General features: G+C 43.1%; 4 protein-coding genes across 7 annotated transcripts; 2 read left to right on the forward strand and 2 right to left on the reverse strand.

Moving 5' to 3' along the window:
• necab1 (N-terminal EF-hand calcium binding protein 1) lies at positions 1 to 15,650 on the forward strand. 2 transcript variants are annotated; one of them, XM_054763144.1, is made up of 14 exons: positions 1 to 118; positions 1,651 to 1,876; positions 3,114 to 3,138; positions 4,534 to 4,642; positions 5,708 to 5,733; positions 5,875 to 5,972; positions 6,749 to 6,885; positions 9,267 to 9,388; positions 9,474 to 9,550; positions 12,009 to 12,056; positions 12,320 to 12,432; positions 14,264 to 14,341; positions 14,416 to 14,507; positions 15,008 to 15,650. In XM_054763144.1, the coding sequence occupies exons 1-14, from the start codon at positions 108 to 110 to the stop codon at positions 15,034 to 15,036; spliced, it is 1,191 nt and encodes a 396-aa protein (XP_054619119.1). In that variant the 5' UTR covers positions 1 to 107; the 3' UTR covers positions 15,037 to 15,650. The 2 variants fall into 2 exon arrangements, with proteins under 2 accessions (XP_054619119.1, XP_054619120.1); XM_054763145.1 differs by lacking the exon at positions 1 to 118 and adding an exon at positions 1,418 to 1,554.
• Positions 15,585 to 23,251, reverse strand: pip4p2 (phosphatidylinositol-4,5-bisphosphate 4-phosphatase 2). 2 transcript variants are annotated; one of them, XM_054763150.1, is made up of 9 exons: positions 23,098 to 23,251; positions 22,339 to 22,826; positions 22,014 to 22,224; positions 19,448 to 19,596; positions 19,257 to 19,363; positions 19,037 to 19,160; positions 18,681 to 18,733; positions 17,971 to 18,061; positions 15,585 to 17,818 (listed from the first exon to the last, which is right to left on the reverse strand). In XM_054763150.1, the coding sequence occupies exons 3-9, from the start codon at positions 22,111 to 22,113 to the stop codon at positions 17,675 to 17,677; spliced, it is 768 nt and encodes a 255-aa protein (XP_054619125.1). In that variant the 5' UTR covers positions 22,114 to 22,224; positions 22,339 to 22,826; positions 23,098 to 23,251; the 3' UTR covers positions 15,585 to 17,674. The 2 variants fall into 2 exon arrangements, with proteins under 2 accessions (XP_054619125.1, XP_054619124.1); XM_054763149.1 differs by having other exon boundaries at positions 22,014 to 22,826.
• si:ch211-57n23.1 (uncharacterized) lies at positions 22,065 to 26,935 on the forward strand. The gene is made up of 3 exons (XM_054763151.1): positions 22,065 to 22,834; positions 23,096 to 23,609; positions 26,515 to 26,935. Exons 2-3 carry the CDS (start codon positions 23,107 to 23,109, stop codon positions 26,654 to 26,656), a joined length of 645 nt encoding a protein of 214 aa, XP_054619126.1. The 5' UTR covers positions 22,065 to 22,834; positions 23,096 to 23,106; the 3' UTR covers positions 26,657 to 26,935.
• chrac1 (chromatin accessibility complex subunit 1) lies at positions 26,750 to 27,738 on the reverse strand. 2 transcript variants are annotated; one of them, XM_054763155.1, is made up of 3 exons: positions 27,495 to 27,738; positions 27,270 to 27,381; positions 26,750 to 27,201 (listed from the first exon to the last, which is right to left on the reverse strand). In XM_054763155.1, the coding sequence occupies exons 1-3, from the start codon at positions 27,651 to 27,653 to the stop codon at positions 27,116 to 27,118; spliced, it is 357 nt and encodes a 118-aa protein (XP_054619130.1). In that variant the 5' UTR covers positions 27,654 to 27,738; the 3' UTR covers positions 26,750 to 27,115. The 2 variants fall into 2 exon arrangements, with proteins under 2 accessions (XP_054619130.1, XP_054619128.1); XM_054763153.1 differs by having other exon boundaries at positions 26,752 to 27,201; positions 27,270 to 27,396; positions 27,495 to 27,727.
• Positions 27,739 to 27,824: the final 86 nt, after the last annotated feature.

Here is a 27,824-nt window from a genome sequence, read left to right on the forward strand (position 1 = left end):
CTTATATAGACAGGTGTGTGCCTTTCCTAATCATGTCCAATCAGTTTAATTAAACACAGCTGGACTCCAATCGAGGAGCAGAACCATCTCAAGGAGGATCAGAAGAAATGGACAGCATGTGAGTTAATATGAATGTCGCTGCAAAGGGTCTGAATACTTATGACCATGTTATATTTCAGTTTTTCTTTTTTAATACATTTGCAAAAATTTCTACATTTCTGTTTTTTTTTTGTCGAGATGGGGTGCTGAGTGTACATTAATGAGAAATAAAATGAACTTTTTTGATTTTGGTAAATGGCTGCAATGACACAAAGAGTGAAAAATTTCAAGGGGTCTGAATACTCTCCGTACCCGCTGTACAAGTATATCCAACCAGTGCTTATGTGATGTTTATGTACTTTCACAGACTTCCGCTAGATGTGGCTATTTCACAGTTAACGCCTATCCACACTACAGGCCTTATTGCTGGGTTTTAACCACGTGACCTGGATGCGCCTCCTGTGAGCAGACGGCGGCGGCAATCATAAGCATACGGCCACATACGCAAACAGTATGTTTGTGCAGTATTTTGGAGATTAAAGCGAATAACGGTGCATGTGGTTGAAATGGTGTGCTCCAATTGTGTGAGCCTACATGGTGTGATGCATGAAGACCTAAAATAGCTGAAAACAAGGCGATGGAAAAGCAGTGAAAGCTTATTTCTGCGTCAGACATCACGAAAATAACGCTGCTAACGTCAGTTTGCCTTCTTACACCCAACCAGTGTGCATGAAAAGGGCCATCGTTTCGCTACACTATTTGAGTTCCATAACCAAGTTTCAGCAAGACTTTACACAATATTTCCGGGCTGCAAGAAGCTAGCCAGCTAGCTACTAGTTTCAGCAAGATTTTACGCACTATTTCCGGGCTGCTAGCCAGCTAGCTACTATTTCAAGGCTGCTGTAAGCTAGCGTCACTGGAGATTCTTCCAGGTGGTTGCATTTCGTATTTTATACAACCAACAAAATTTGTGCTTGTTGTTGCTCGCTGTAAACTGGGGCGTGTTCACTCGGCTTCACTCGACTAGAGCCACAGCTGGTTAGCAAAAGCCGAAAAAGTGACTTCTCAGTATCTCCTGAACTTTTTTTTCAGTTGTGATGGGCTCTTAGTAATAGCGTTTTCCCAAATACATATGTGACCGATTTCCACGTGCGAGAACGGTGCATCTTTGCGGTGTTTTTGCTCTGATTTTCCGTGACTTCCAGTCGTTAAGAATCCGGCGTTTGCCCCTCACCCCTATGAGGCGGAACTGACAGCGACCGGATGTGACGTCATATAAAACTCAGCAAATTAGTATTTATTAAATAGAGACATATTTGATGTAATTGCATCTATATTCTGTTATCAAAGTTTTTCAGTAGCATTATATATTCAACAGTTGTTTAAAGTCTACGTCTGAAGCAAAAACGTCTATGTAAATCAAGTTAGCTTAAATTATCCGGATGTTGGCCCACGTTGCGTTCCAAACAAAATCTCAAACATCCCTACTCTTGCAGCAGAACTTCAAAGCAAACGGTAACAACTCATGACCCGTTGGGAAGTGTTTTATAACAGGGATTCAAAGATCATAATGACTTGTTTATCTTCATTGGACTTGGTTTGCTTTTACAGAACACGGAAGTGGCGCGATGTCTTTGCCGGTCGCTCGACGCATGTGCAGAGCGGCTGCTCGTGCGGGACCAGCGACAGTATCCTCAGCACAGCATCAACTCAAGCGCTCACATTCCTCTGCAGGTGGAAGAAAGAACGTGAAAGACTCGTTGGCAGGATGGATTGCTCACAGGAAGTGCTGTGTGTGTCCGAGGAGCCGAAGAAGGGAATGTCCATCTTCATTGATGTAAGGAGCATTATTATTATTATTATTATTATTATTATTATTATTATTATTATTATTATTATGGCTGATGGTCATGATGACGGTGTTTTGTGTGCTGTGCAAAAGTTGAAAGTTGAAAAAATGTGAATGCTGCAAACAATCCAAAAGCAATCATCACAAATGATTTTTCATCATGTCTTCATAACCTGTTGGCTGCCTTCATGAGTGTGTGCGCGTGCCTGTGTTGTGTGTGTGTGCGTGCACGTGGTACGTGCGTGCTTGCGTGTGTGGCATTTGTGCATGTGCGTGCGTGTCTGTGTGTGTGGCGTGTGTGTGTGTGTGTGTATACACAAAGATCTGTGTGTAGTACATGTACTGTGCTGTGGTCGTCTGGAAGTACAGTATTACTGGAGTATTGTGTGTATCACTGCAACGTGTGCATCCATACTTGAATGTTTAGCTCATGATGTTTGGTTTCCAGCAAGAAGTGTACAACACCAGCCCTCAGCCTAAATAGGACGCAAAGAGAGCAGGCGTATAAAATGCATGTCTGCATGGTCTCACGGCCGTGCAGCAAGTGCAAAAGTGGGTAAACGTGACAGTACACACAATGTTACTTCTACCTGACATATTGGTCTGCTTTGGAAATCGCACTGAGTTAAAGTGTGATCTCCAAAGCAGTCCAATATGTCAGGTAGAAGTAACGTTGTGCGTATGTTTACTGTCATTTCTCCATTTAAGAAGTATTTAACATTTATAAAGTATTAAACAACGTTTAAGAAGTATTTAACAACATTTTGGAGGTATTTAAGAACATTTAAGAAGTATTTAACGTTTATAAAGTATTTAACAACATTTGGGAGGTATTTAACAACATTTATAAAGTATTTAACAACATTTATAAAGTATCTGACAACATTTATAAAGTATCTAACAACATTTAACAAGTATCTAACAACATTTAACAAGTATTTTGCAACATTTAAGAAGTATTTAACAACATTTGGGAGGTATTTTACAACATTTAAGAAGTATTTAACAACATTTTGGAGGTGTTTGTGACAACATGAGAAGAGTCAAGTATTTGTGAGCCTGTAGAAGGAGTATTAGTGGTGTTTTGGGTGAGGTGGGGGTTTCACGTCCATCAATCATGAATCCTCCCCTGCTTTGCGAGTGGGATCAATGCATGACACACACACACACACACACACACACACACGTCAACTCCGTCTGTAACATTTGCTTTTTCTCCTCACAGATTTTACGGCGAGCGGATAAAAATGGTAAATATGATGAAGGACGTTGTGATGATGACTTGGTGCTGATGTGGTTTCCATGGAGACGGGGGAAAGCGGGGAGAGTGAGCATGATGTAGTACAACAAGTCCAGCCTTGTTGTACTACAGCCTGGGGGGGCTGGAGGGAGGGCTTCCATCCTTTTAACATCCTGGAGGCGTGGCCTACCCTCTCGCTCACCCCCATTTGATTGAAGTATTTTAGTCACACAGCCTCTCATGTCGGGCGCCAGCGTTGAGTCATCATCATGCCACGCTTCACTCACCCTCACCTCCCTTTCCTCCACACGGCCGTGACCTCTTGTCACCAGTCAACACCAGCGTAGCAACACTGCTAAGTTTTTGGCTTCTTAAGTTTAGAAGAAATAAATGAAAGGCTAACTGGTTAGCTCATTAGCTGGCGAGCTCGCAGCCGTCTCAAGTCACTGGAGCATAAGAGTTGCAATGTGATGTAAACAAAGAATAATAGAGTGTAAACGTGACTATAGGGGTGTTATTTCATGTCTCCAGGGCTCTAATGATGTTAAATTTAGAAAGTCATAAACAGCCTTTCTATGCTGTAACTACAAAAATTTTCCATTTAGCATTCCTGGTGCATAGTGCTATAATGCTACGTGTGACCATGCTAACATTAACATTTTAGCACTGTATTTTAGTTTTTCCTTTGATTATTGACTATTTTGACATTTGTTTCACATTATTTTTTAGCATGACTGTACATTGAATTGAATTGAACTCTATTTTATTTGATGATTCATTCATTTTATTCATTCATTATTTTTGTAACATTTGATTTATATTAATTTTCATCCTTATATTGATTTTACACTAGCGTAGTAGCATTTTTTGTATTAACATTGGCACACACATGTAGTACTATCATGCTAGGTTTTGCATGCTAACATAAGCATTGCTAACATGCAAGCTTATATCAACACTTCTATTATGCGAAGTGCTATCATGTTAGGCGTTAGCATGTAAGTGCTAGCATGCTAACATCAGTTCATTTAATATTTCAGCAAATACAAATACTTAATATTTCAGCATATTCTTTTGAGCCAGTACGCTGCTTTTGTGTTTCATACCGATTTTGTGGCGGCATGGTCAAATGGGCGTGGCCAGCACATGTCGGTGCTTTTTCATTGGCTTGTGGGACACTAGTGATGAAGTCCACCTAGAAACGGTTGGGCCTCACGTGGTAAAAAAAACCAACCAACCAATCAAAAGAATTGTCATATTTGATCATAATATGAGATGATTTGGTTTGATAGCCTCGGTTGTGAAAAAGATGGAAGCAGCGTCATGATGCTGGTACCGTATGAGTGTTAGATGGCAGTCGCACGGCAGCGCCCGCTGATCCACCGTGCTGACGTGTGCTTTTCAGACGATGGCAAGCTGACCTTTGAGGAGTTCAAGGCGTATTTCTCTGACGGCGTCCTGACGCCCGACGAGCTGCAGCAGCTTTTCCACGCCATCGACACGCACAACACCGAGTGAGTGGAGCATCGCTCTTTGTGTACAATCTCTGACGGCTTTCCAAACCCAATCAGCATCATCATCATCCTCATCATCATATTCATCTGTCAATTCTTGGCCAATTTGAACAGGATTTGCTCCATCGTTAAACAAATGCTTCTTTCTGACTTTAGCATTTGTGTTGATGATTTCACCTCTGGATCTTCTTATTTACTTTTACCACGTAGAAAGATTACATTGGGGCTATATTTTATTTTATTTCATGGTTTATTTTTTTGAAATTGTATTTTGCTTTTTGTTTTTATTAATTATTGACAATTTTAACATTTGTTAAATTTTGTTTGCGGTGTTTTCTTTGGGTTTGGCTGTACGTTGAATTGAATTCATTTTATTTGATCAGATTTTTCATTCATTTGATTTATTTCTTATTTTTGGGTATATTTGTAATATTTTTTTCTATATTATTTTTCACATTTTTATTTTACTTAATTTAATTTTCATGAGCTAACATTTTTATAAATTGTCACATTTTTACATAAATTTGAACATTTATTTCACATTATGTTTGGGCTGTACGTTGAATAGAAATTAATTAATTTATTATTATTTTTTACGTGTGTTTAACATTTCATTTGTATTTTTCATTTTTTTAAAATTGTATAATTTATTTTAATTCTGAAATTAATATTTTCATTTATTTTTATGAGCATTTTTTGAAAGGATTTCTTATATTTTTACATTTCTCAGATAGCACAAAGATGTACAGCATATTTATGTTTATGTACTGTATACGTACGTGTACCTTGATTTACTATTTCATCATTTTGGATCAAAAACAATTTTTGTGTGTTTTTTTTAGGGTCGGGCTGTATATTGAATTGAAATGAATTTATTTTTATTTGATTCTTTATTCATTTTGTTATTTGATTATTATTTTGGTTTTATAGTATTTTTCATATTTTTTATTTTATCATTTATTTTCATGGACCTTTTGTAGAAATGATTTGTTATTTTCACATTTTAAATAGGTGTATTTCTATTTTTGTGTTTCTATATTGTGTGTGTGTGTGTGTGTGTTGCAGCAACGTGGACACAGATGAATTGTGCGGTAAGTTGAGGTTTTATGAAAGATTCCATGCATTCATTATTATGACATGATGCACGTTTTAGTGGTTGTGTGATGAGCTGTGCTTTTCCTCATCTTCTGTTGAACTCTGACCTTCTGTGACGTTCGCGCGTGTTGGGTAAGAGTACTTCTCGCAGCACCTGGGGGAGTACAAGAATGTCCTTGCGGCCTTGGAGGATCTCAACACGTCCATCCTGGCAGCCATGGACAAAACAAAGAAGGTCAGGTGGTGGTGGTCTTTTTTAAACAGCAATTTTCAAATGGAGCTTTTGCATTAGCAGGGAGCGCCTGATGAAGGCTATGTACACTACGTGCGCTTACTACGCACCCTGCGTAGGGTTACTACGCACCCTGCGTAGGGTTACTACGCACCCTGCGTAGGCTTACTACGCACCCTGCGTAGGGCTACTACGCATCCTACGTAGGGTTACTACGCACCCTACGTAGGGTTACTACGCACCCTACGTAGGGTTACTACGCACCCTGCGTAGGGTTACTACGCACCCTGCGTAGGCTTACTACGCACCCTGCGTAGGCTTACTACGCACCCTGCGTAGGGTTACTACACACAGTATATGATCCCTACAGTACATGTTAGCGTATACTATGAAAGCTGGGCAATGATATTATTTATCATCGCTATATTGTACCATGATTTGACCTTTTGAGTGTTAAAAAATAATAAAAGAAAAGAGCTCAGCAGACACAAAAGCAGAAATCCCAGGAGGCCAGGGCAGCCCAGACGCTCCACAGCAGGATGACCTTTAACGCTTTGATCGTAACTCGCGACCCCCCCGAGCGCGAAGACGCTTCTGCTCTGAGGACAAACGTGTCGACGCAGCCAGCAAGGAAAAGGCTGAGCAAGGAATGTTGTGTTTTACCTTTCATATCACAGGTGTGATGCTTCTCATGAAAGCTAATGACATGACTGGGGGGGGGGGTTTCATCTGGACGTTGACTGACTTTTGAGTTCCCTCCCCCTGCCCTTGATTGACAGGAGTACCGGGAGTCCACCCACCTGGAGCAGTTTGTGACCCGCTTCCTGCTGAAGGAGACCACCAATCAGCTTCAGTCGCTGCAGAGCTCGTTGGAGTGCGCCATGGAAACCACCGCCGAGCAGACTCGCCAGGACAAGTCAGACACACTCGTCTCCTCACGCCTCCTCTTCCTGCATCCTTAATAAGTCCAACATGAAGGCACCACATTCATATGACAAACATCACATTCCATCTCGCTATACCTCTTATAACGTACTATAGCACTGTTACCATGGCAACAACATCCATAGCATCACCTCTTTATACATAAACATCATCTACATGTATCCTACATCCTTATCTTACCAAACATGCCTACCTGGTATGCTAGCAAACAGGCCTACCCGGTATGTTAGCAAACATGCCTAAACGTGCCTACCTGGTATGCTAGCAAACATGTAACAGGTAAACGGGTAAATCTCCCATGCACCTTAGATGGTAAATGTAAAGGCACTCAAACTGCACATTTACCTCCTGATGACGCAGCAACAGGAGCAGTGTCTTGCCCAAGGATAGGATGGAGGATCGAACCTGCAGGTTGGGAGATGACCACTCTACCACCGAGCCATGCTGCCCCTAGAACTCACTTAACATATAAGTCATCAAGCCATAGTCAGTACTTGCTTGCAACTCCTTCAGCAGCAAGAACAGCTTCCAATCGCTTTGGATAGCCAGCAATGAGTTTTGTGCAATGTTGTTTGGACAGTTTGGGCCACTCCTCTTTGCAGTACCGCTCCAGCCGAGTCAGGTTCCTTGGTGATCTTCAGATCCCGCCACAGGTTTTCTATTGGGTTGCGATCCAGGATCTGACTTGGCCAGTCTAGAAGCTTCACTTTCTTCTTGCTGAGCCAATCTTGTGTCACTAGCTGGATGTTTTGGATCATTATCCTGCTGAAAGATCAACCTCCTCCCAAGGTTCAGGCTTTTTGCAGACTTGAAGAGGTTCTTCTCCAGGATGTCAATGTGCAGTATTTCGCACTATTCATAGTCCCAAGCTCACCAGGACCGGAGGAATGGTGTGAAGACTTTGGCAGCAATGAAACACAGACTTATGCAATCTATCTATAGTAAAGAGTGCTTGTGAACAAAAACAGTGATGGGTTGTCATGTTTGTGTTATTTCCTTTCATGCTAACAGGAGAAAACACGTTTCCTTTGTTCTGTGCCGACATATTGAGTGTTGCTGATGGCGATGAATACTTTTGCAACCCACTTAATATGGTTACCATGGTGATCATCTGTTACTTACAGAGTATCTTACTATGGTTACCGTATGTATTACCACATTCACCAGGTATGTTACCATGTATGTTACCACGGTTACCAGGAATGTTACCATGTTTACCAGGTATTTTACCATGGCTACCTGGTATGCTACCACGTTTACCAGGTACGTTACCATGGCTACCAGGTATGTTACCATGGTTACCAGGTATTTTTACCACGGCTACCAGGTATGTTACCATGGTTACCAGGTGTGTTACCACAGTTACCAGGTACTTTACCATGGCTACCTGGTATGTTACCATGGTTACCAGGTATGTTACCACAGTTACCAGGAATGTTACCATGTTTACCAGGTATTTCACCATGGCTACCTGGTATGTTAACATGGTTACCAGGTATGTTACTATGGTTACCAGGTATATTACCACGGTTACCAGGTATGTTACCATGTTTACCAGGTATGTTACCATGGTTACCAGGTATTTTACCATGGTTACCAGGTGTGTTACCACAGTTACCAGGAATATTACCATGTTTACCAGGTATTTTACCATGGCTACCGGGTATGTTAACATGGTTACCAGGAATGTTACCATGTTTACCAGGTATATTACCACGGTTACCAGGAATGTTACCATGTTTACAGGTATTTTACCATGGCTACCTGGTATGTTACCATGGTTACCAGGTATGTTAGAATGCGTAACCAAGGTTGCTTGGTATGTTAGCATATAAGAGGTTGTTGGACACGTGTGTTTGTGTTCATAGTGTATTTGTTGCTGTGTCACGGTGAAGGTCGTGGTTTAGAAAGCAGCTTCTCATCCTTGAGCGTCCGGCTGACGTGTTGAAAGTCCCCGGTGAGTGCGAGTGCGATGTCGACTGTCAGTTGCTTTCGGTGGTGACTTTTAGACGTGAAGAAGACATTTGATGTTGGCTTGATGGACACGTAAGCTCTCACAGAGGCTGGGTGAAGACTGACTGGGTTTTTTTTTAAAGGGGGCTGGGGAGTCAGGCTGTAGAGCAATGAAAGCTTGCAGCGCAGCCCGGAATAAGATGAGGTGGGCGGACAAACGAGACCATTAGCACCTCCTCCCACACGCGTCCCCCACTGAGAATCATTTGTCACCAGCTAATGAATGACTTTCACACAAACCTGGCACACTCTATAATATCACAATAATCACCATAATTACATGACGCTCTATGTAGCTGGAATGTCAGTGTTGATATCCGCAAGTATGAACCATTGCAGACTCGGCCCAGCGAAGCCAGAGGTGTTGTCCATCCAGTGGGCCGGGCGTCGCTCCAATCGGAGACTTCAGAGGAACCACAGCCTGTCCCCCAACAACCCCATCATCAACCTCCTTCATTCAGGTGAGGCCTTTATACGCCACGCACCTTCACACACCACACAGCAAACACGTCCAGTGGAAGTCGATAACCTTCATGTCCCTGCCAGGTGTTTGTGACGAGGACAGCCATTGGACTGTTCAGGTCAACAGGCTGCAGAAGCTCATCGACCGCTTGGAACAAAAGGTGACCTTCTGCCTCTGCTTCTTTCACCCTCTCATCCTCATCATCCTCTCCTCCCACCAGCAAGCTTTAAGCACAGAGGATGGATTGACAAGCAACATGAAGATGACAACCACACGTTAGCCACACGTGGACGTTTAGCATCCCTAATTGCACTGCTACTGTTTGTTTCATAATTATGTCCATATTTTTATTCTACTTCTTATTCCTTTTGTGTTTCAAGTCATGGATCGTTTCCTCACAGCAATGGTAGAGGACGCAAACGTCATAAACATCAGAAACGTGGTCTAAAACAACAAAACATATGACTCCAAATTGACATTTAGAAGTATTTTATTTAACAATTACACCAAAATCTGAAATTATTTTGAAAATTGTCCATTGTCCTAAATTTCCCTCACCCGGATGCGGGTCACCGGGGACCCCCTCTGGAGCCAGACCTGGAGGTGGGGCACGATGGCGAGCATCTGGTGGCCAAAGGGGTCGAGTGCAGAGCTAGTTGGGTGGCGGCCGAAGGCAGGAACCTTGGCGGTCCGATCCTCAACTGCAGAAGCTAGCTCTTAGCACGTGGAATGTCACCTCTCTGGTGGGGAGGGAGCCTGAGATGGTGCGCAAGGTGGAGAAGTTCCGGCTAGATATAGTCGGATTCACCTTGACACACAGCAAGGGCTCTGGAACCAGTTCTCTTGAGAGGGGGTGGATTTTATTCCACTCTGATGTTGCCAGCAGTGATAGGCAACGGGTAAGGGTGGAAATTCTTGTTGCCCCCCCAGCTCAGGGCCTGTACGTTGGAGTTTAACGAGGTGAACGAGAAAGTAGTTTCTCTCCGCCTTCGGTTGGGGGACAGGTCCTGACTGTTGTTTGTGCTTATGGGTCACAGTTCAGAATATCCGCCCTTTTTAGAGTCCCCAGAGGGAGTACTCCCTCGAGGGATTCCTTTGTTCTACGGGGGGACTTCAACGCTCACGTTGGCAACGACAGTGAGACCTGGAAAGACGTGACTGGGAGGAACCCTGATCTGATCCCGAGTGGTGTTTTGTTATTGGACATCTGTGCTTGTCACAGGCTCCGATGGTGGGGGATGGCAGTCAGACCTGGTAGGCCCAAACACATTGTGAGGGTCTGCTGGGAACGTCTGGCAGAGTCCCCTATCAGAAGGAGTTTCAACTCCCATCTCGGGAAGAACTTTGACCATGTTCCGAGGGAGACACCGAGTCTGACTGGGCCATGTTCTGTGCCTCCATTGTTGAGGCGGCCGCTAGAGCTGTGGCCGTAAGGTGGTCGGTGCCTGTCGTAGCAATTATCCCAGAACCCATTTGGGCACCAGTGGTGACGGATGCAGTCAAGCTGGCCTTTTTGGCCCACGGGACTCCGGAGGCAGCTGACAGGTATCAGGCCAAACGGTCTGTGGCTCTGGCGGTTGCTTAGGCAAAAATTCGGGCATGGGAGGAGTTGGGAGGAGACTTCCAAACGGCTTTGATGAGATTCTGGACCAGCATCTGTCGTCTCAGGAGGGGGAAGCAGTGCACGGTCAACACCGTGTAAGGTGGGGACGGGGTGCTGCTGACCTCGAGTCGAGATGTTGTGGATCAGTGGAAGGAATACTTGGAAGCCCTCCTCAATCCCACCGACGCGTCTTCCAATGAGGAAGCAGGGCCTGAGGACTTCACAGTGGGCCCTCCTTTATCTGGGGCTGAAGTTGCCGAGGTTGTCAAAAAGTTCCTCGGTGACAGGACACCGTGGGTGGATGAGATCCGCCTGGAGTTCCTCAAGGACCTGAATGCTGTGGGCGTGTCTTGGTTGACACAACTCTGCAGAATTGCGTGGGCACCGGGGCAGTGCCTCTGGATTGGCAAAATGGGGTGGTGGTCCCCCTTTTTAAAAAGGGAGACTGGAGGGTGTGCTTCAACTATCATGGAATCACACTCCTCAGCCAACCTGGTAAGGTCTATTCAGAAGTTCTGGAGAGGAGGTTCCACTGGATAGTTCAATCTTGGGTACAGGAGGAGCAGTGTTGTTTTCGTCCTGGTCGTGGAACGGTGGACCAGCTCTACACTCTCGGGAGGGTCCATGAGGGTGCATGGGAGTTTGTGTTTTGTGGACTTGGAGAAGGCATTTGACCGTGTTCCTCGAGGAATTCTGTGGGGAGTACTCTGGAAATATGGGGTACCGGACCACCTAATTCAGGCTGTGTGTTCCCTGTATGACCAGAGTTTGGTTCACATTGCCGGCAATAAGTCGGACCTGCCAGGACCAGGACCAGGGCTGCCTTTTGTCACTGATTTTTGGAAATTGTCCATAAATGAATGACATTGCAAAGTTTAATTTAATATAGATGTAAAAAGTGAAAAAGGTGATGTTAGTGTGTCAAACTAATGGTCTAAATGACAACAATAATTCCAGTCAAATGTGGCATTTCTTTGTCAAACGTTCCACGAACGGCTGATTCTTCTGCATGCAGGACATTCGTCTGGAGCCCGTTGAGGAGGAGGTCTTGGAGAGCAAGCTGGTGCGTCCTCACCATATCTACCCGTCTCCTCTCATACGATGATGATGATGATGGTGATAATGATGGGGATGATGAGTGTGGTTGTCATGGCAACAGCAGCAGGACCATCTTATCCCATCATTTTTTTTTACACTCGCGGCAAGCAAGTGGCACTTTCACATTCATCAAACTTTCTTCTTAAGTGTGTGTGTGTGTGTGTGTGTGTCTGTGTGTGTGTGTAGATGATTGTGCACCCTCTTTGACGTGTTGTCGTGTGTTGCCAGCACATCCTCATCGTCCAGAGGCAGCTGTCGGTGTTGGAGGAGGAGATGGAGGAGTTCCGTCTGGCTCTCAGACAATACATGGACAACACCTGCACACAGACTGGATGTCTGCAGTCAGTACACACACACACACACACACACACACACACACACACGCAGTGTGTAGCTAGCATGAGTGATGAGTGTTAGCATCTTATTTATGGACTTTGGCCAGCGTGACGTCAGCTGTCACTTTGAGTTCAGATAAAAGCCCAGCAGCCCCGAGCGCCAGCTGACATTTACACCTCTGGCCACGCCCACTTCACTTGGCACACAAACAACAAGTCAGTCAATCCTAAAACCTGTGAAAACATTCATGTACTTGTACGATAAGGGTATCGATGTTGTCAGCAGGGATGTAAACGTGTTTGTGATCGACGGCTTCTTAAACCACATATCTTAAAAACAGAAGCATTGGAAAAAATAATGAAAATAAATAATTTCTAAATAACTACATCAAATTTTATGGAAAGGGACATCAATTATGGAAATATGGGCAATAATCTTATTTAAAAAAATAATATACAGTTAGAAATCCCACAGGTTTTGCATGTTCAGTACAGCTTGTCCCACTGTGTTTGACTGTCCTTGAAGGCACCATCGAACAGCACAGATGGACTACTATACTGTATTTTCACCCTTTTTCTTTCACCTCATATTTGCTCCCAACTGCTGATACTACTGTATGTGGGAATGCATGAAGATCTGATGACCGTATTGACTTTTAATGTGAATATTTGTTGGTACACATCCTCTCTGGAAAGCAAAGTCCAGGCTGGTACTGGTGGATGGTGGCTCTGCATTCATTTAGTGCTTTTAATTTGTCTGAGTTTTACACAATACAGTACATAATAAATGAGAACAATTAGATGGCGATAATGTATTATTATTATTATTATTAGAATGAATATTAGGACCACATTGAAAAAAAAAATTCTGAGATTTCCAGAATAAAGTCAGAAATGTACACACACACGATACGTTGACACGTAATATTACGACGTTATTCTCGTAATATTATGACTTTATTCTCTTACATTTCTGATTTCTTTCTCTCAAATGTATGACTTTTTTTCTCGTTAATTTACGACTTTATTCTTGGAAACTTACAACATTTTTCCACAAATTTTTTTCTCAGAAATTTACAACTTTTTTCTCAGAAATTTATGACTTTATTCTCGGAAATGTACGACTTTATTTTGGTAATGTTACAGCTTTTTTCTGGTAAATTTACAACTTTATTCTCGTAATATTATGATGTTATTCTCTTACATTTCTGATTTTTTTTTTTCCCTCATAAATTTGACTTTTTTTCTAGTAAATTTACGACTTAATCTGTAAATGTACAACTTTTTTTCTCATAAATTTACGACTTTATTCTTGGAAACTTACGACTTTTTCACAACATTTTTTTCTCAGAAATGTACAACTTTTTTTCTCATACATTTATGACTATTCTCGTAAATTTATTACTTTATTTTGGTAATGTTTGAGCTTTTTTCTGGTAAATTTACAACTTTATTCTCATAATATTATGACTTTTTTCTCTCTGAAATGTACGACTTTATTCTGGTAATATTACGACTTTACTCTGGTAAATTCACAGTTTTATTCTCCTAATATTATGACTTTCTTTTCTCAGAAATTTCCAACTTTTTTCTCGGAAATGTACGACTTCTTCCTCGTAAAATTTACGACTTTTTTTCTCTGAAATTTACTACTTCCATCCAGGAGGCTGATACTTGCTTGTCCAAGTGGATATCAGGTGGCATCGGTTTATCCTTCACGACCCCAGTTTACATGGTGTTGATGTACTTGTACTATAAGGGTACTGATATGGTGTTTAGACGATGTTGTAGTATGAAATGATGATATTTTGTATGATGGATGTCACGTGTCATGCAGCATTGCAGTGCAGCGTCTGGCTAGCGAGTCCCGCTTTGTCCTTTATGAATTCTGGGCGGATAACAACATGTGGAAGAAGTAAGTTGTCCTTGTTTGTGCACGTGCATGCGTGTGTTTTCTGTAGAAATTGAGGTCATGAGGTGTTGTGGTAGTCACTTGCAGACCAACTACAGCAAAACCTTCCAGAGGGCCAACGTGGACTTCCTGGAAAGTCCAGAGAGCGTGACCACCATGCTGCTCCCTGGTAGGAACACCGCCAAGTACTCACTGCTACTTCCATCTTCATGTACAAATACCACGTATGCTTGACCTGGACGGCTCGTTCAAATAAAGCCAAGTCAGGTCAAACGTTACTAATATAGTACATTTAAAACAACAAGTCATCCCAAAACAGTGTAATACACATACAGTATTTTACTCCTATAACATAGGATTATGTTATATTGTTACTTTTGTTTTGGTAATAGCAAACTTCAGCAGTATATGTACACGATCAGTCAAAAGTTTCCAGAGAGGGTCTAATGCTCTTGAATGAGAACGTGTCTCCAAACTTTTGACTAGTGCTGTATCTATACTTCATATATTTATATTTTATGCTTTTATTGTACGATTAATACATAATAATACTTAATTTATTATTAGGTCTTATTAAGTCTTAGTCTTATAACAATTCTAATTATTATTATTATTTTTAACTTCTTTATGTTAATTTGGGAGTAATTGTTCTCTGCATCTCCTTCACAGCCTCTTGGTGGGTCCTCAACAACAACTGATCTTGGACCAGCAGCCTGCACGAACAACACACACGCACACACACACGACGTCATAGTGACGCCTATTATGTCATTTAGGAACTCCATGTTTCCTTCCTTAGAAGACAATACAAACAATAAAAATAGGTAGCGTGTTTCTAAAAAGCAATGTCCTCGTCAGGCCGGCGAAGTGACGTCATCGCCGTGTTGGGCGTGACGTCATGGCGTCGGTGCTCTTCCACGTGAGCTCGTGGATGGTAGCAGAAGGTGAAAACATGTTAATAAAATATGCTCCAAGATGATTGTGGGAGCTTTCTTTTAGTCCTTTTAGTTCCCCCGCCCCCTGGTGACGGAGAGCAGTACTGCAGCTATAAACAATAAAGGCTGTCCACTTTGGGTGTGATCACATAGAGATGTGCATTTGTGTATTTCTGTCACAGAGATGTGTATTTCTGTCACATAGAGATGTGTATTTGTGTATTTCTGTCACATAGAGATGTGTATTTATGCCACATAGAGATGTGTATTTATGCCACATAGAGATGTGTATTTATGTCACATAGAGATGTGCATTTGTGTATTTATGCCATAGAGGTGTGTATTTATGTTGAATAAAGAGTAGAATATACCATCAAATAAAAACATGATTCACTTGTCTTTTTTATTGATAAATTATCATTTGGAAAAACCTTTGCCCTCCACGCATGTCTTCATGAAGTACAGTATGTACAAAGCATGTATTATTGTGTCACATGATCACCATCCGCTAGCGTACGGCCCAAGGTCAGAGCAAAGCTGAAGGTTTACATTCTTTAAAAAACAAACAGTCATCCAACACAAACCAGTGTAAACATGCATACAGCAGCAGGGGGGATTATCATTGGTTATTATGATTATTATTATTATTGCTGTCGTCAATTCGGTCATTAAAAATCATAAAGCTCCTGTTGCTTGTTGGCGCGTTAGTCGTTGTGGGGGGGGGGGGGGGGGGGGACGTGGTCTGAGCACAGTTGTTAGTTGTTCTAGGAGAGGGGTCAGTGTACACGTTAGTCGTTATGGGGGGGCATCAGTGTGCATGTTAGTCATTATGGGAGGGGGTTCAGTGTACATCTTAGTCATTATGGGGGATGCTTTGAGAACACAGTCGTTGTGGGAGGGGGCTTCTGTGTACATGTTAGTCATTATGGGGGGCATTGTACACGTTAGTCGTTATTGGGGGGCATCAGTGTACATGTTAGTCATTATGGGAGGGGGGTTCAGTGTACATGTTAGTTGTTATGGGAGGGGAGGGCATCAGTGTACATGTTAGTCATTATGGGGGCATTGTACACGTTAGTCGTTATGGGAGGGGGGGCATCAGTGTACAAGTTAGTCGTTATGGGACGAGGGTTCAGTGTACATGTTAGTTGTTATAGAAGGGGGAACAGTGTACATGTTAGTCATTATGGGATGGGGTTCAGTGTACACGTTAGTCGTTACGGGAGGGGGGGCATCAGTGTACAACTTAGTCGTTATGGGATGGGGTTCAGTGTACACGTTAGTCGTTATGGGAGGTAGGCCAGTGTACACGTCAGTTGTTATGGGAGGGGGGGCATCAGCGTACATGTTAGTCATTATGAGATGGGGTTCAGTGTACACGTTAGTCGTTATGGGAGGGGGCATCGGTGTACATGTTAGTCCTTATAGGATGGGGTTCAGTGTACACGTTAGTCGTAATGGGAGGTAGGGTACTGTTATAGGAGGGGTGTCAGAGTACAAAATCGTAATGGGTGGGTTTCAGAGTACATGTTTGTCCTTGTGTGTGTGTGTGTGTGGGTGGGGGGGGGGGGGGGAATGTACACAGTCATTTTAGGAGGTGGGGTACTGTTATAGGAGGGGGTCATCAGCGTACATGTTAGTCATTTTAGGAGGTGGGGTCAGAGTAGACGTTTAGTTGTTATGGGGTGTCAGTGTTCATAGGAGGGGTGGTCCAAAGTGAGGTCCAGGGGCCACTTGGGGACCACAGCTGTTTGTTTTTTTTATTGTCACTTGGAATATTGTCAAAATACATGAATTTGGTGCTCGCTGTGGCAGCTCCGTCTTGTTTGTGACATGAAAAAAAGACAAAAAGAAGCAGTGGAAAGAACATATTTCTCTTGCTTTTCACACACTCACTGTCCCACAGCGTTATTCCTCTCCTCCAGCATCTACATGCAAATGCATCATAGACAATTATGCAAATTAGATGATGTCATTACATCAACCTCCCCAACACACCACCACCAGTAGATTGCAGTCCTGTGGCAAACTATGATCAGGTATTAATGTTCATCACCTACTGCAGAAGACAAAGCTAAGATGTTTTCATCATCGTGTATACGTGTTGATATATTCATCATATTGATGACCCCATCTTTTCACTGCTGTGTATGCAGACCCACCCTCCCCCCTGTGAAGTACTGCATCAGAATGGAGGGAATTAGCAGCAATAAAGTTGGTCTCGCTTTGGTCAGGAAGCCAAGGAGTGCAACATCCAATCAGACGTCTCGCTGCAGCCGCCATGTTTGACCTTACAAAAAGATGCTAACCGTGGTTTCGTAGGACGGACTGACCCAAAAGAAGCTCCTTGCCGGGTCCAAGAGGACATTTGGACACCGGTGAGGTGAGGGGAGGAGGGGCGTTAAGCAAAGCTGTTCTCCGGGTAGCTGACCTTGATGGCCCCCCAGTAGCAGGCCCGGACCAGGCAGATGAGACCCAGCAGGTACGCAAAGGCCCACGACACGTAGGTGGCGTTGTAGCGCCGCGCAAAGTCCCGCGTACCAACCTGGCAGGAACAATTCAATTTCACTTTCACTTTCATGTCACCCTGCAGGATCAATCAGCTACCCTACTCACCCTCACGTTACATCACCTCTCCAAAATACTCTCCTATCTGTCTTATACACAGTACGTACGACACTGAAGTGAAGTACTTACAGTTAGGCCCACGCCAATGAAGACGCAGATCATTCCTACGGTGATGTAAGCACAACAGCGCCTCCTAGGGAGCGCACTGCCCACCGACGAGCTGTAAAAGAAAAATAAGAATAATTAAAACACGAACGAGAGATGAATGCTTTTGACATATTTGCATGCTGAGAAGGACTACGGAAGCACACCCCCAGCAGGCCGCCGGACAGGACTTTACGGTGGCGAGCGTGGACCTCCCCCAAGGCCAAACAATCGTCATGTTCACCCTCCCCATCCTTATTAACGTTCATGCACTCATACTGTCTCTTTTTGGATCGGCATCACAAGTAGAAGAATTTCACGGAAACTAAAAAAAGCCTCTCTGGGGAGTCAGTGATGCAGGACGTTCACATGACCGCCTCTCAGCGCTCACATGCGTCTCATGTGATGCGTCTGAAGCCAGGATTAAGATCTGGGGGACGGGGTTCAACATGGGCACAAGCCGACCCACTCATGTGATCAAAAGACGGGAAAAGACTGACTTTTACCCCCATTTTCTGCTTTGAAAAACAAGTCGGACTTCAAAAGTTTTGAGACACCTCGTAATTGGATAATGTGGGTGCCTCTAAACTTTTGACGAGGTGCTTTCACATCATGTCTTTACTTGCTCATGAGCGTGTGGGTGCGCAATGCAGGTTTTTTTTTTGTTGTTTTTTTTTTTTAATGTGTGCACTTACATTTTTTTGCAGTGGGGGCACTTGGCTAACGTGTTGAAGCGTAGCTCCATCCACTGAAGAACACAAAAACATCATCACTGCCTCTGGATGTCATACATTAGCAGTAGCACGTTATGGTGGAAACATCTGTGAGTGGCGACATCATTGTGTCCAGCATGGCGCACCGGGAGAGCACGAGTGCTGCCAGCACGGAGGGGCTGTGGTTCATAAAGATGGCTTCCAACATTTGCAGCAGGTGTACCTAATCAAGTGTCCAGTGAGGCATGATGCTAAACAGTAGCAGCGAAAAGGTTGTCCTCTAGGGGACGCTGATGTGCACATGAAGCGGGAAAGAGAGAAAGCGGGTGTTTGGGTACCAGGAAGGTGTTGCCGCAGTGACCACAGACCACCCGCATCCCCTCAGGCTGGATGGGCAGGGCGGGCTGAGCGGGCTGCTCCTCAGGAACGACCATCACCGGGCTGAGGTTGATGATGCGTCTGCTGTAAGGCAAGAGGGAACAAGTTCACGTGTTACAATGATGTGGAGTGCATGAGAAAGTGGAAAGGCAAAACTATATTGCACTGAGCGCCACCTACCAGTTGGGTCGAGGACATCCTATCCTCCTGGACGTGTCTTTGCAGATGAGCAGGCAGTTGCAGGGACACCGCACGTACTTCTTCCCCGTGGGCGGGTTCTTGATGGGCTGGGCAAGAGGGAGACAGGGGAGGGCGGGAGGGGATGATTGACGGCTCGTAAAGGACAAGACACTGCTGCTGCGGTGGCGTACCGTGGCCTCGTTGCAGAGCGTGCACTTCACCACGTGCTGGTGCAGCTTTCCGTCCAGATGGATGAGCGACTGGCACACCCGGCAGTTGATGACCGGCACGCCGCCCGCGTCCGGGCTGGCGATGGCCGTGTAGGGAGGCGGGAGCTCGGCTTTGGCGGGAGAAAGAATGATTTACACGTTACAAAACAAAAACAAGCAACAGATGAAAGTTTGTATTTGTAAACATTACATCCTTATCCACCACTGCCACAAATAGATTGCTGTCCTGCCGATGTCCAGCAGGATACATAGTGGTGGTCTACTACCATGCATGTGCATGACTGCGGTTGTGTTTTTGTACTCTGCATTGCCCATAAACCTCATGACGGCGACCCACGACACCATGTGACCCTCCTCGCTGTACGTGGGGGGGCAGAGCCATCCCTGCACGATGTGCAGATGAACAATGACGCCTTTTACTGAGCAAATACACTACCCCCCCCCGCACCTCTCATCGGGCAGGATGATAAACACATAAAAAGACATGATAGTTCACGTAAGCGTAACATGACTCATCGCATGACCAGCACACTACGCTGACACAGCACTTTTCATCCACGCAAGCATCCAATGCAGCACGCGTGAAACGGATATAGACGCTATCAGCTGTCGCTCTCTCTGACGCCAGCACCAACACGTAACACGAAACCTCTGCTCTCATTGGACCACTACACCATGTGGTAGAACACACACACACACACACACACACACACACACACACACACACACACACACACACACACACACACACACCTTTAATGCTAATAAAGAGCAGTGTTTGGTGTGTGCATGTGTTCAGGAGTCATGTTCCACCAAGGAGTGCGTACCCGTTTTAGCATGGTGCTGTGGGCCGTAGAGGCATGTGTGGATGAGTGTGGTATGGAAGAACATCACAACAACCTCACCAATGACTGACGGGATGTCCCAGAAAGACCGGTTCATGTTGGCGAAAGGCGGGTCGCACGCAAGCCGAGAGGAAGAAACGTGCACGTCGACGAGCGTCCGACTAAAACGCAACAAACGCCAAGAAAGCATGCAACTTCAGGAAGCAGGAGAAGTGCACAAAGCCATTATCCACAAATGGCGAAAACAAACCTTCCCAGGAGGAACCAAAATGACCCCAAGAGCGCAGCGACGACTCATCCGAGGGGTCACAAAAGACCCCACAACAACATCCAAAGAACTGCAGGCCTCACTTGCCTCAGTTAAGGTCAGTGTTCATGACTCCACCATAAGAAAGACACTGGACAAAAACAGCCAAAAAGAACATTAAGGCTTGTCTCCATTTTGCCAGAAAACATCTTGATGATCCCCAAGACCTTTGGGAAAATACTCAAAAGTTGAACTTTTTGGAAGGTGTGTGTCCCATTACATCTGGCATAAAAGTAACGCTGCATTTCAGAAAACAAACATCATAGCAACAGTAAAATATGGTGGTGGTAGTGTGATGGCCTGGGGTTTTGCTGCTTCAGGACCTGGAAGACTTGCTGTGATGAATGGAAGCATGAATTGTGCTGAAGGAGAATGTCCGGCCATCTGTTGGTGACCTCAAGCTGAAAGCAACTTGGGTTCTGCAGCAGGACAATGACCCAAAACACACCAGCAAGTCCACCTCTGAATGGATGAAGACTTTGGAGTGGTCTAGTCCAAGTCCTGACCTGAATCCTATTGAGATGCTGTGGCATGACGTTAAAAAGGAAAAGCCTCCAATGTGGCTGAATGACAACAATTCTGCTAAATTCCTCCCCAGCGCTGGAAGAGACTCATTGCAAGTTATCACAAATGCTTGATTGCAGTTGTTGCTGCTAAGGGGGGCCAACCACTTATTAGCTTTAGGGGGCAATCACTTTTTCACACAGGGCCATGTCATGTAAAAACTGCATGAAGTGTTCAGTTGTGTTGTCATTGATTAATATTTACATTTGTTTGATGATCTCAAACATTTCCGCGTGACAAACGTGCAAAAGCCAAGTGAGGAAGCGGAAGCCACAAGCACAGGCAGTGAGAGTAAAAGCAGAGGAAAAGGTGAGACATTCGTGGAGGGAAGACGAGATATATTTTATAATACAGTATATTCACCTCCTGTACGCTGGTTTGCTTGAACATCTTAAATGCATATTTCATACTGGTGCTGAATCTTTATTTGGATTTTCACCTAACATTCTAATATTCTAACATGAGCATGCATTATTATTATTATTATTATTATTATTATTATTATTATTATGACGTTTAGGATGGTGTGCCTAATAAAATGGTGATGATGATGCATGGATGAATGCACAGCATGACTACATGACTGAAGGCCTACTGAGATGCTGTGAGGGTCCTAATGAGTCCTGGTCGTGATGTTATTGTAGGCCTCTGGTCTGGAACCTGCCGCTCCAGTTCTCACAGTCCAGACTCCACCCATCCAGAACCCCCCCCCCCGCACACTCACACACATAGCCTAGCTGGCGTGTGTGCTTTTTTGCATCTCCAAAGACACACAAAAGCCTTGGTGGTGCGTGACGGCGTGCGTGTTTACCTCGGGGGCTGGGATCCTGCAGGTACGGAGGCGCGCCGGGGGTCTCCGAGTTGGGGGTGGACAGCAACGGGGATCGTTCGTCCATGCCGTCGGAGGCCATGCTTGGACCGGACACCCGAACCCTGGGCGAGGACGAGGAAGAACCAGCAGCGGATGCTTGAAGCCGATCGATTCGCTCCGGTCCAGTCCAACAGAGCCGGGTGGCGGCGGCCTGGGAGGGGGCGGGGGAGGAGCTTCGTGGAAGAGGGACCGGCCTTTTGGGAGGTCGCGCATGCGCACAGAAAACAAAACAGGAAACGCTACTAAATATGCTTTTTTTGTTTACCTCATTTGTACGCTTGTCTTTTGTTCAAAAAACTAAAAATAAATCCGGATGGATGCAGTTTCACGGCTTCACCGCTGGATGTCACCGCTTCATATGACCAGGTTGCAGTTTTACGGTTTCACCGCCAGATGTCACTGTATCACAAACGAGCAAAGTCATGTGTCATGACGTATGTGCTTGTCATTTTTATGGACGCCGTGAGAGACAAAAACAATTACATGAAAAGCAAAACAAATATGTTCAGAAATAAAGTATCGTCAGTATGCTGTAGGATTTACGCTTCCATGACCAAAGAAAAGAGACATTTCAGTCTTTAGAGGCAAGAATTGCCCAAACGTACGAGAACTTTCCTTGCAGACAAGCTGCTCCTCGTTAGATCCACTTTGTTTGGGACGGGGGGGGGCGCTGTCCGGCTTGTTGCTCATTCTTTCCGATGACTTCAGGCACTCAGGAGCGTAGCAGGAAACCAACATTGATCCTTCGCTTTCCTTGCAAGGTAAGAACATGATTAGGATTCTATTTTTATGTCGTATGTACATCACGAGGGCTGCCGATGGTTCTCATAAGAGATGTTTGCTTTTCAACATGAAACAAGGAGCAGCAAGGGTGTGATTTTATGTTCAGCATTGTTTAGGATAAAAGGTACAAATCCTCACCAACTACAGACCTCCCCCAAAATGTTTTTTTCAAATGCTGGAGCCTCACATTTATTTCATTTCATAATAACGCTTGTTTCATTCTCATGTGTGTGTGTCAGACCTCTCAGAAATGCTGTGGGGGTCCATTTGGGGGTCCTGGCTCCTGCTGGGCTTCAGCGTCCATGTTGCTACGTCCCCTCTTGACCTTCAAATCTCCGGAGACCCGGACCAGGCAGACTGGACCGACGAGTGGGGCTCAGGGTTCTCCCCCCTGCACTTCCTCCCTGCAGACAGCCCCACCACGGCAGAACCCCCCCACAGAGCCCTCAACTGCACGCAACGTTTCTGGTTGCCCCCTACCTCGGGGGTCTGCTGGGAGAAGGTGGCCGGGCCGCAGGAGTTTGCCAAATCCCGCCTGCTGGTTCTGCAGAACCGAGCCGCCCTGCACGCCATCACCTCCTCCAGCGGCGTGGACGAAGGGGGGCTCTCGTACGACAACCAAGCCAGGGAGGAGGTGCGGGCCATCCTCACAGACCACCAAAGTGTGGTGGAGGCCATTGAGAAGATGGAGAAGGTCTTTATCTCCCTGGAGGAGACCAGAAAAGACGGCAAAGAGCAAGGATTCCTGAGAAGGTGACACAAAAACGCTCTTCTTTTCTTTTTTCTTGTCTTGAATTAGCATGGCCTGCAACTTCCTGTCTAATTCCATTACCAAACAAACGCATTTTATGGACAGGGGGGAAATTATCATTACAAATATTGACCAATGAATACAATCACGGGAAAGCAATTTTAAAATCTACGTCTGTCCAACAGTATCATATTTCAAGTCAATATGTGATGTGTACCAAAAATGATCTAACAGTCAGCAGTCATTTTACAAGAATAAAGTCCGAACATGAAGAGAAAACCACAAAAAGTTGGAATTTTACAAGAGTAAACTCGTAAAATAAGGAAAAATAATCTCATCTGAAATGTCAAAAGAGAAATACATTTGGGTTTTTTTAAGTCATAACATTATGAGTAATAAAACAAAAGTAGAAGTTGTAATTTTTGGAAAATTAGGTTGGGGGAAAAAAGTTAGAATATTATGGGCATAAAGTCATAATTATACGAAAAAAACGCAGAAATGGAAAAAACAGCTGTAATTTGACAAGAATGAAGACAAAATATGAAGAGGAAAAAAGTCACAATTTTACAAGAATAAACTTGCAATATTACAAAGAAAAATAATGTCATTTTAATAGCATAAAGTTTAATCGTAAAAAGTAAAGAAAAAATACTTTTTTTAAGTCGCAATATTTTGAGAAACAAAAAACAACAAATAAACTTGTCATTTTTGGGAAAAGTAGCTTGTGAAAAAGTTACAATGTAACGGGAATAAAGTGAAAATATGATGGGAATAAAGTCATAGTTATGAGAGGAAACCTTACAAGTTGAAGTACTCTAGTTGGAAAATTAAAAAAAAAAAAAAAACAGCAGCAGGAAAAAAAAAAACAGCTCTGACTATGAGAATTAAATCAAAATATTACAACAAAAAAAGTCTTATTCTCATGAGAAAAAAAGTTGCAATTTTACAAGATGAGGGAAATAATGTCATTTTTAGTAGCATAGAGTTGAAATATTCAAGAAAAAAAGACAATTTTATATTAGTTGTAATATTATGAAAACAAAACTAAAACTTGTAATTTCTTTGAAAATTAGGTTGGGGAGAAAGTTATAGCGGACTATTTGAGGAATAAAGTTATAATTACAAGAAAAACATTTACTAGAAGTTGAAATGACTGGAAAATTAGGCAAAAAAATCAATAGAAAGATAACTGCTGTGATTTTAAAGTCAAAGTCAAGAGTAAAGTCAAAATACTGAAGAGAAAAAAAGTTTTCTAACAAGAAAGAAGTTGCAATTTTATGAGACTAAACTCATAATATCACAAGGAAAAATAATGTCATTTTATTAAAAAGAAAAAATATTAAAGACAAAATACATTTTTTTTAAAGTCATATTATTATGAAAAACAATGAATAAACTTTTTTTTAAGATATATTATGAGAATACAGTCAAAATTATTAGAGGAAAATTTACAACTTGAAATAGTCGGAAAAGCCGAACTGGAAAAAAATGGGAAACAAACAGCTCTGATTTTATGAGAATAAAGTCAAAATATTGAGAGAAAGTCGTATTCTAATGAGAAAAAAATTGCAATTTTTTGAGAATAAACTACTAATATTATGAGGGAAAATAATGTCATTTTAGTAGCATAGAGTTGAAATATTAAAGCAAAAACATGTTTTAAGTCGTAATTTTATGAGAAAAAACTAAACAAAATGGATATGTCATTTTTAGAAAATTTGGTTATGAAAAAAATTCTAATAATATGGGAATAAAGTCATAATTACGAGAAGAACATTGACAAAAAGAAAGTAGTTGGAAAATAAAACAACAACAGAAACAAAAACAACAAGCAGAAATGGAAAAATCCAGCTGTGATTTTACAAAAATAAAGTAAAAAACAGAAGAAAAAAAAAGGTCACATTTTAATGAGATTAAACTGGTAATATTACGAAGGGAAAATATTGTAATTTTAGTAGCATAGAGTTGAAGTTTTAAGGAAAAATTACATTTTTTTTAATTTAATTTTTTTACAAGTCGTAATATGAGAAACGAAAGAAAAACAAAGATGTAATTTTTCAAATTTAGGTTGTGAAAAAAGTTATATTACGGGAATACAGTCATAATTATGAGATGAAAATAGTTGGAAAAATTAAAAAACAGTAGAAAAAAGCTGTGATTTTACACGAATAAAGTCAAAAATATTAGGAGAAAAACTTATTAACTTATTAAGAAAAACATATTCTAACAAGAAAAAAAAATGCAAATATACAAGAATAAACCAGTAATATTATGAGGAAAAATAAAGTCATCTTAGTATCATAAGAGTTGAAATATTGAAGAAAAAATGTTTTTTTAAAGCCGTAATATTAGCAGGAAAACAAAATGAAGTTAGAATTTTGGGAAAATTAGGCCGGGGAAAAAGCACTACAGTAATATTAAAAGGTCTAAATATGATGGGAATAAAGTCATAAAATGACGAAAAGAAAATTTACTAAAGGAAAAATGAAGCATTTGGAAAATAGAAGAAAAAACAACAAGAGTAAAATTAAGACAAAGGGAGCAACTTCATAACAACACTTTCATTTTTCAGTATGTGGCGCCTAGATGTATAGCGGTAAAATATGGTGTAGATGTATAGCGGTATAGATGTGTTTGTATTGTATTTGGTGGATTTGTGAAGCTGTGGCAGAAAGTTATTGCAAAGCTCTCACGTTTGCGTCTCATTACAACTAACTGCGGTGCGTTCAAGGACCACCCAGCAAAGAGCGAAAAACAATGATTAATAATGAAACAAAGACATAAACGTGTAAAAATGGCAGGCTTTTTAAAACAAAGCACGTATGGCTCTTCTCAACGAGCAGCGGGTGCTGTTGTGGGGGAGTTGGCCGATTGATTGATTGATTGATTGTGGTGTTACCTGTGCAGCATGAAGGAGCGGATGGCTCGCACCAGGGAGGTCGGGTACGCCCGGGAGCTGACGGCGGCCACCCTGGAGAGACGTTTGTCCACGCTGGAGGACAGCCTGCTCGCCATGCAGATCAGACTCAATAAACTCATCCTGCACTGATCACATGACAAGCATTACAATATCGTACTTGTACATCCTCGCTACTACCATAAACATACAATATCGTACTTGTACACCCAACTGCTGCAATAAAGCCTCCAGGCAGTATTCTTGTTGTGAAATGATTTAATGAGCAAGTTTCCAAGAAGTAAAGAGGTGGACAAGCAGGCAGCGCAGCTACTACACAAGGAGAGGTATTTCTTTTACAAACACTGTCCAACACTAAAACAGTGTTTTGAGGTTGCACATGTGGACCGGGACACGACATCAACATTTCTGCACTAAATCTTTGAAGAAGCGATCAAGTCAACGGGCTAGCACTATCTTTGTATCCCTGCCACAGAAGTACTCCTTTGATATTTCAGGTGGTATCATAGTACTCCTTTGTGGCTTTAATGGCTAACACCGCTAGTCAACAGGACTTTTCAGTCTTTTGGGGTGGGAAGTTCAGTGATTTGTTTAGAAGTCAGCAGCTTCTTCTTCCTGTTGCATCTCCTCCAAAGACTTGAGGTAATCGCGAGCCAGGATCTTCTTGGGTAGGATATCTGTGGGGGAAAACAACACCGAAATTACGATGTCCAGCAGGTAAAATGTGCTTTGTGAGGGACGTCACCTGTTAGAAAGTGGAAGGTTTCCGTCTCCTCTGCAGTATTAGCTAGGTCACTGTACGACAGGCTATTGCTTTCCTTGCCGAGGCCATGGTTGAAGGAGCACAGCGCCAAGTGCTGCACAAACAGCTCCTTTAACCACAACAACACAAGTCGTGGACTTTTTTTGTCACCAGAAAGTCCACCCTTATGACCATAAACAATGGCGGCTACAGCTATAATTAGCTTACCGTTGCCTTGGTGGTGAGAAAAAGAGCGTCCTGGTTAATATTACACACATCCGGCGAGCTCTTCATGATCAGCCGAACTCTAGAAATAGGAAGGGAGATGTTCTTTGTGCTAGCCGCCGTTCGGTCATCTTTATCGGGGCTCCTTTTCGACATTTTCATGAGGACAGAGCCAGACTTCCGCTCAAATATTGTTTTGAAATGCTGGCGTGCTTCTTCTCGACAAGCTCATTTGAGCTCATTGCGTAGGGTCCGCGCCCCCTTCTGGAGTGGAGTTATTTTCGGGAAAACTACAATGCCGCTACCTTTTTTACATAACAACATCAATACAAC

This window comes from Dunckerocampus dactyliophorus, chromosome 20, assembly GCF_027744805.1.
Source record: "Dunckerocampus dactyliophorus isolate RoL2022-P2 chromosome 20, RoL_Ddac_1.1, whole genome shotgun sequence".
Taxonomy (NCBI): Eukaryota; Metazoa; Chordata; class Actinopteri; order Syngnathiformes; family Syngnathidae; genus Dunckerocampus; species Dunckerocampus dactyliophorus.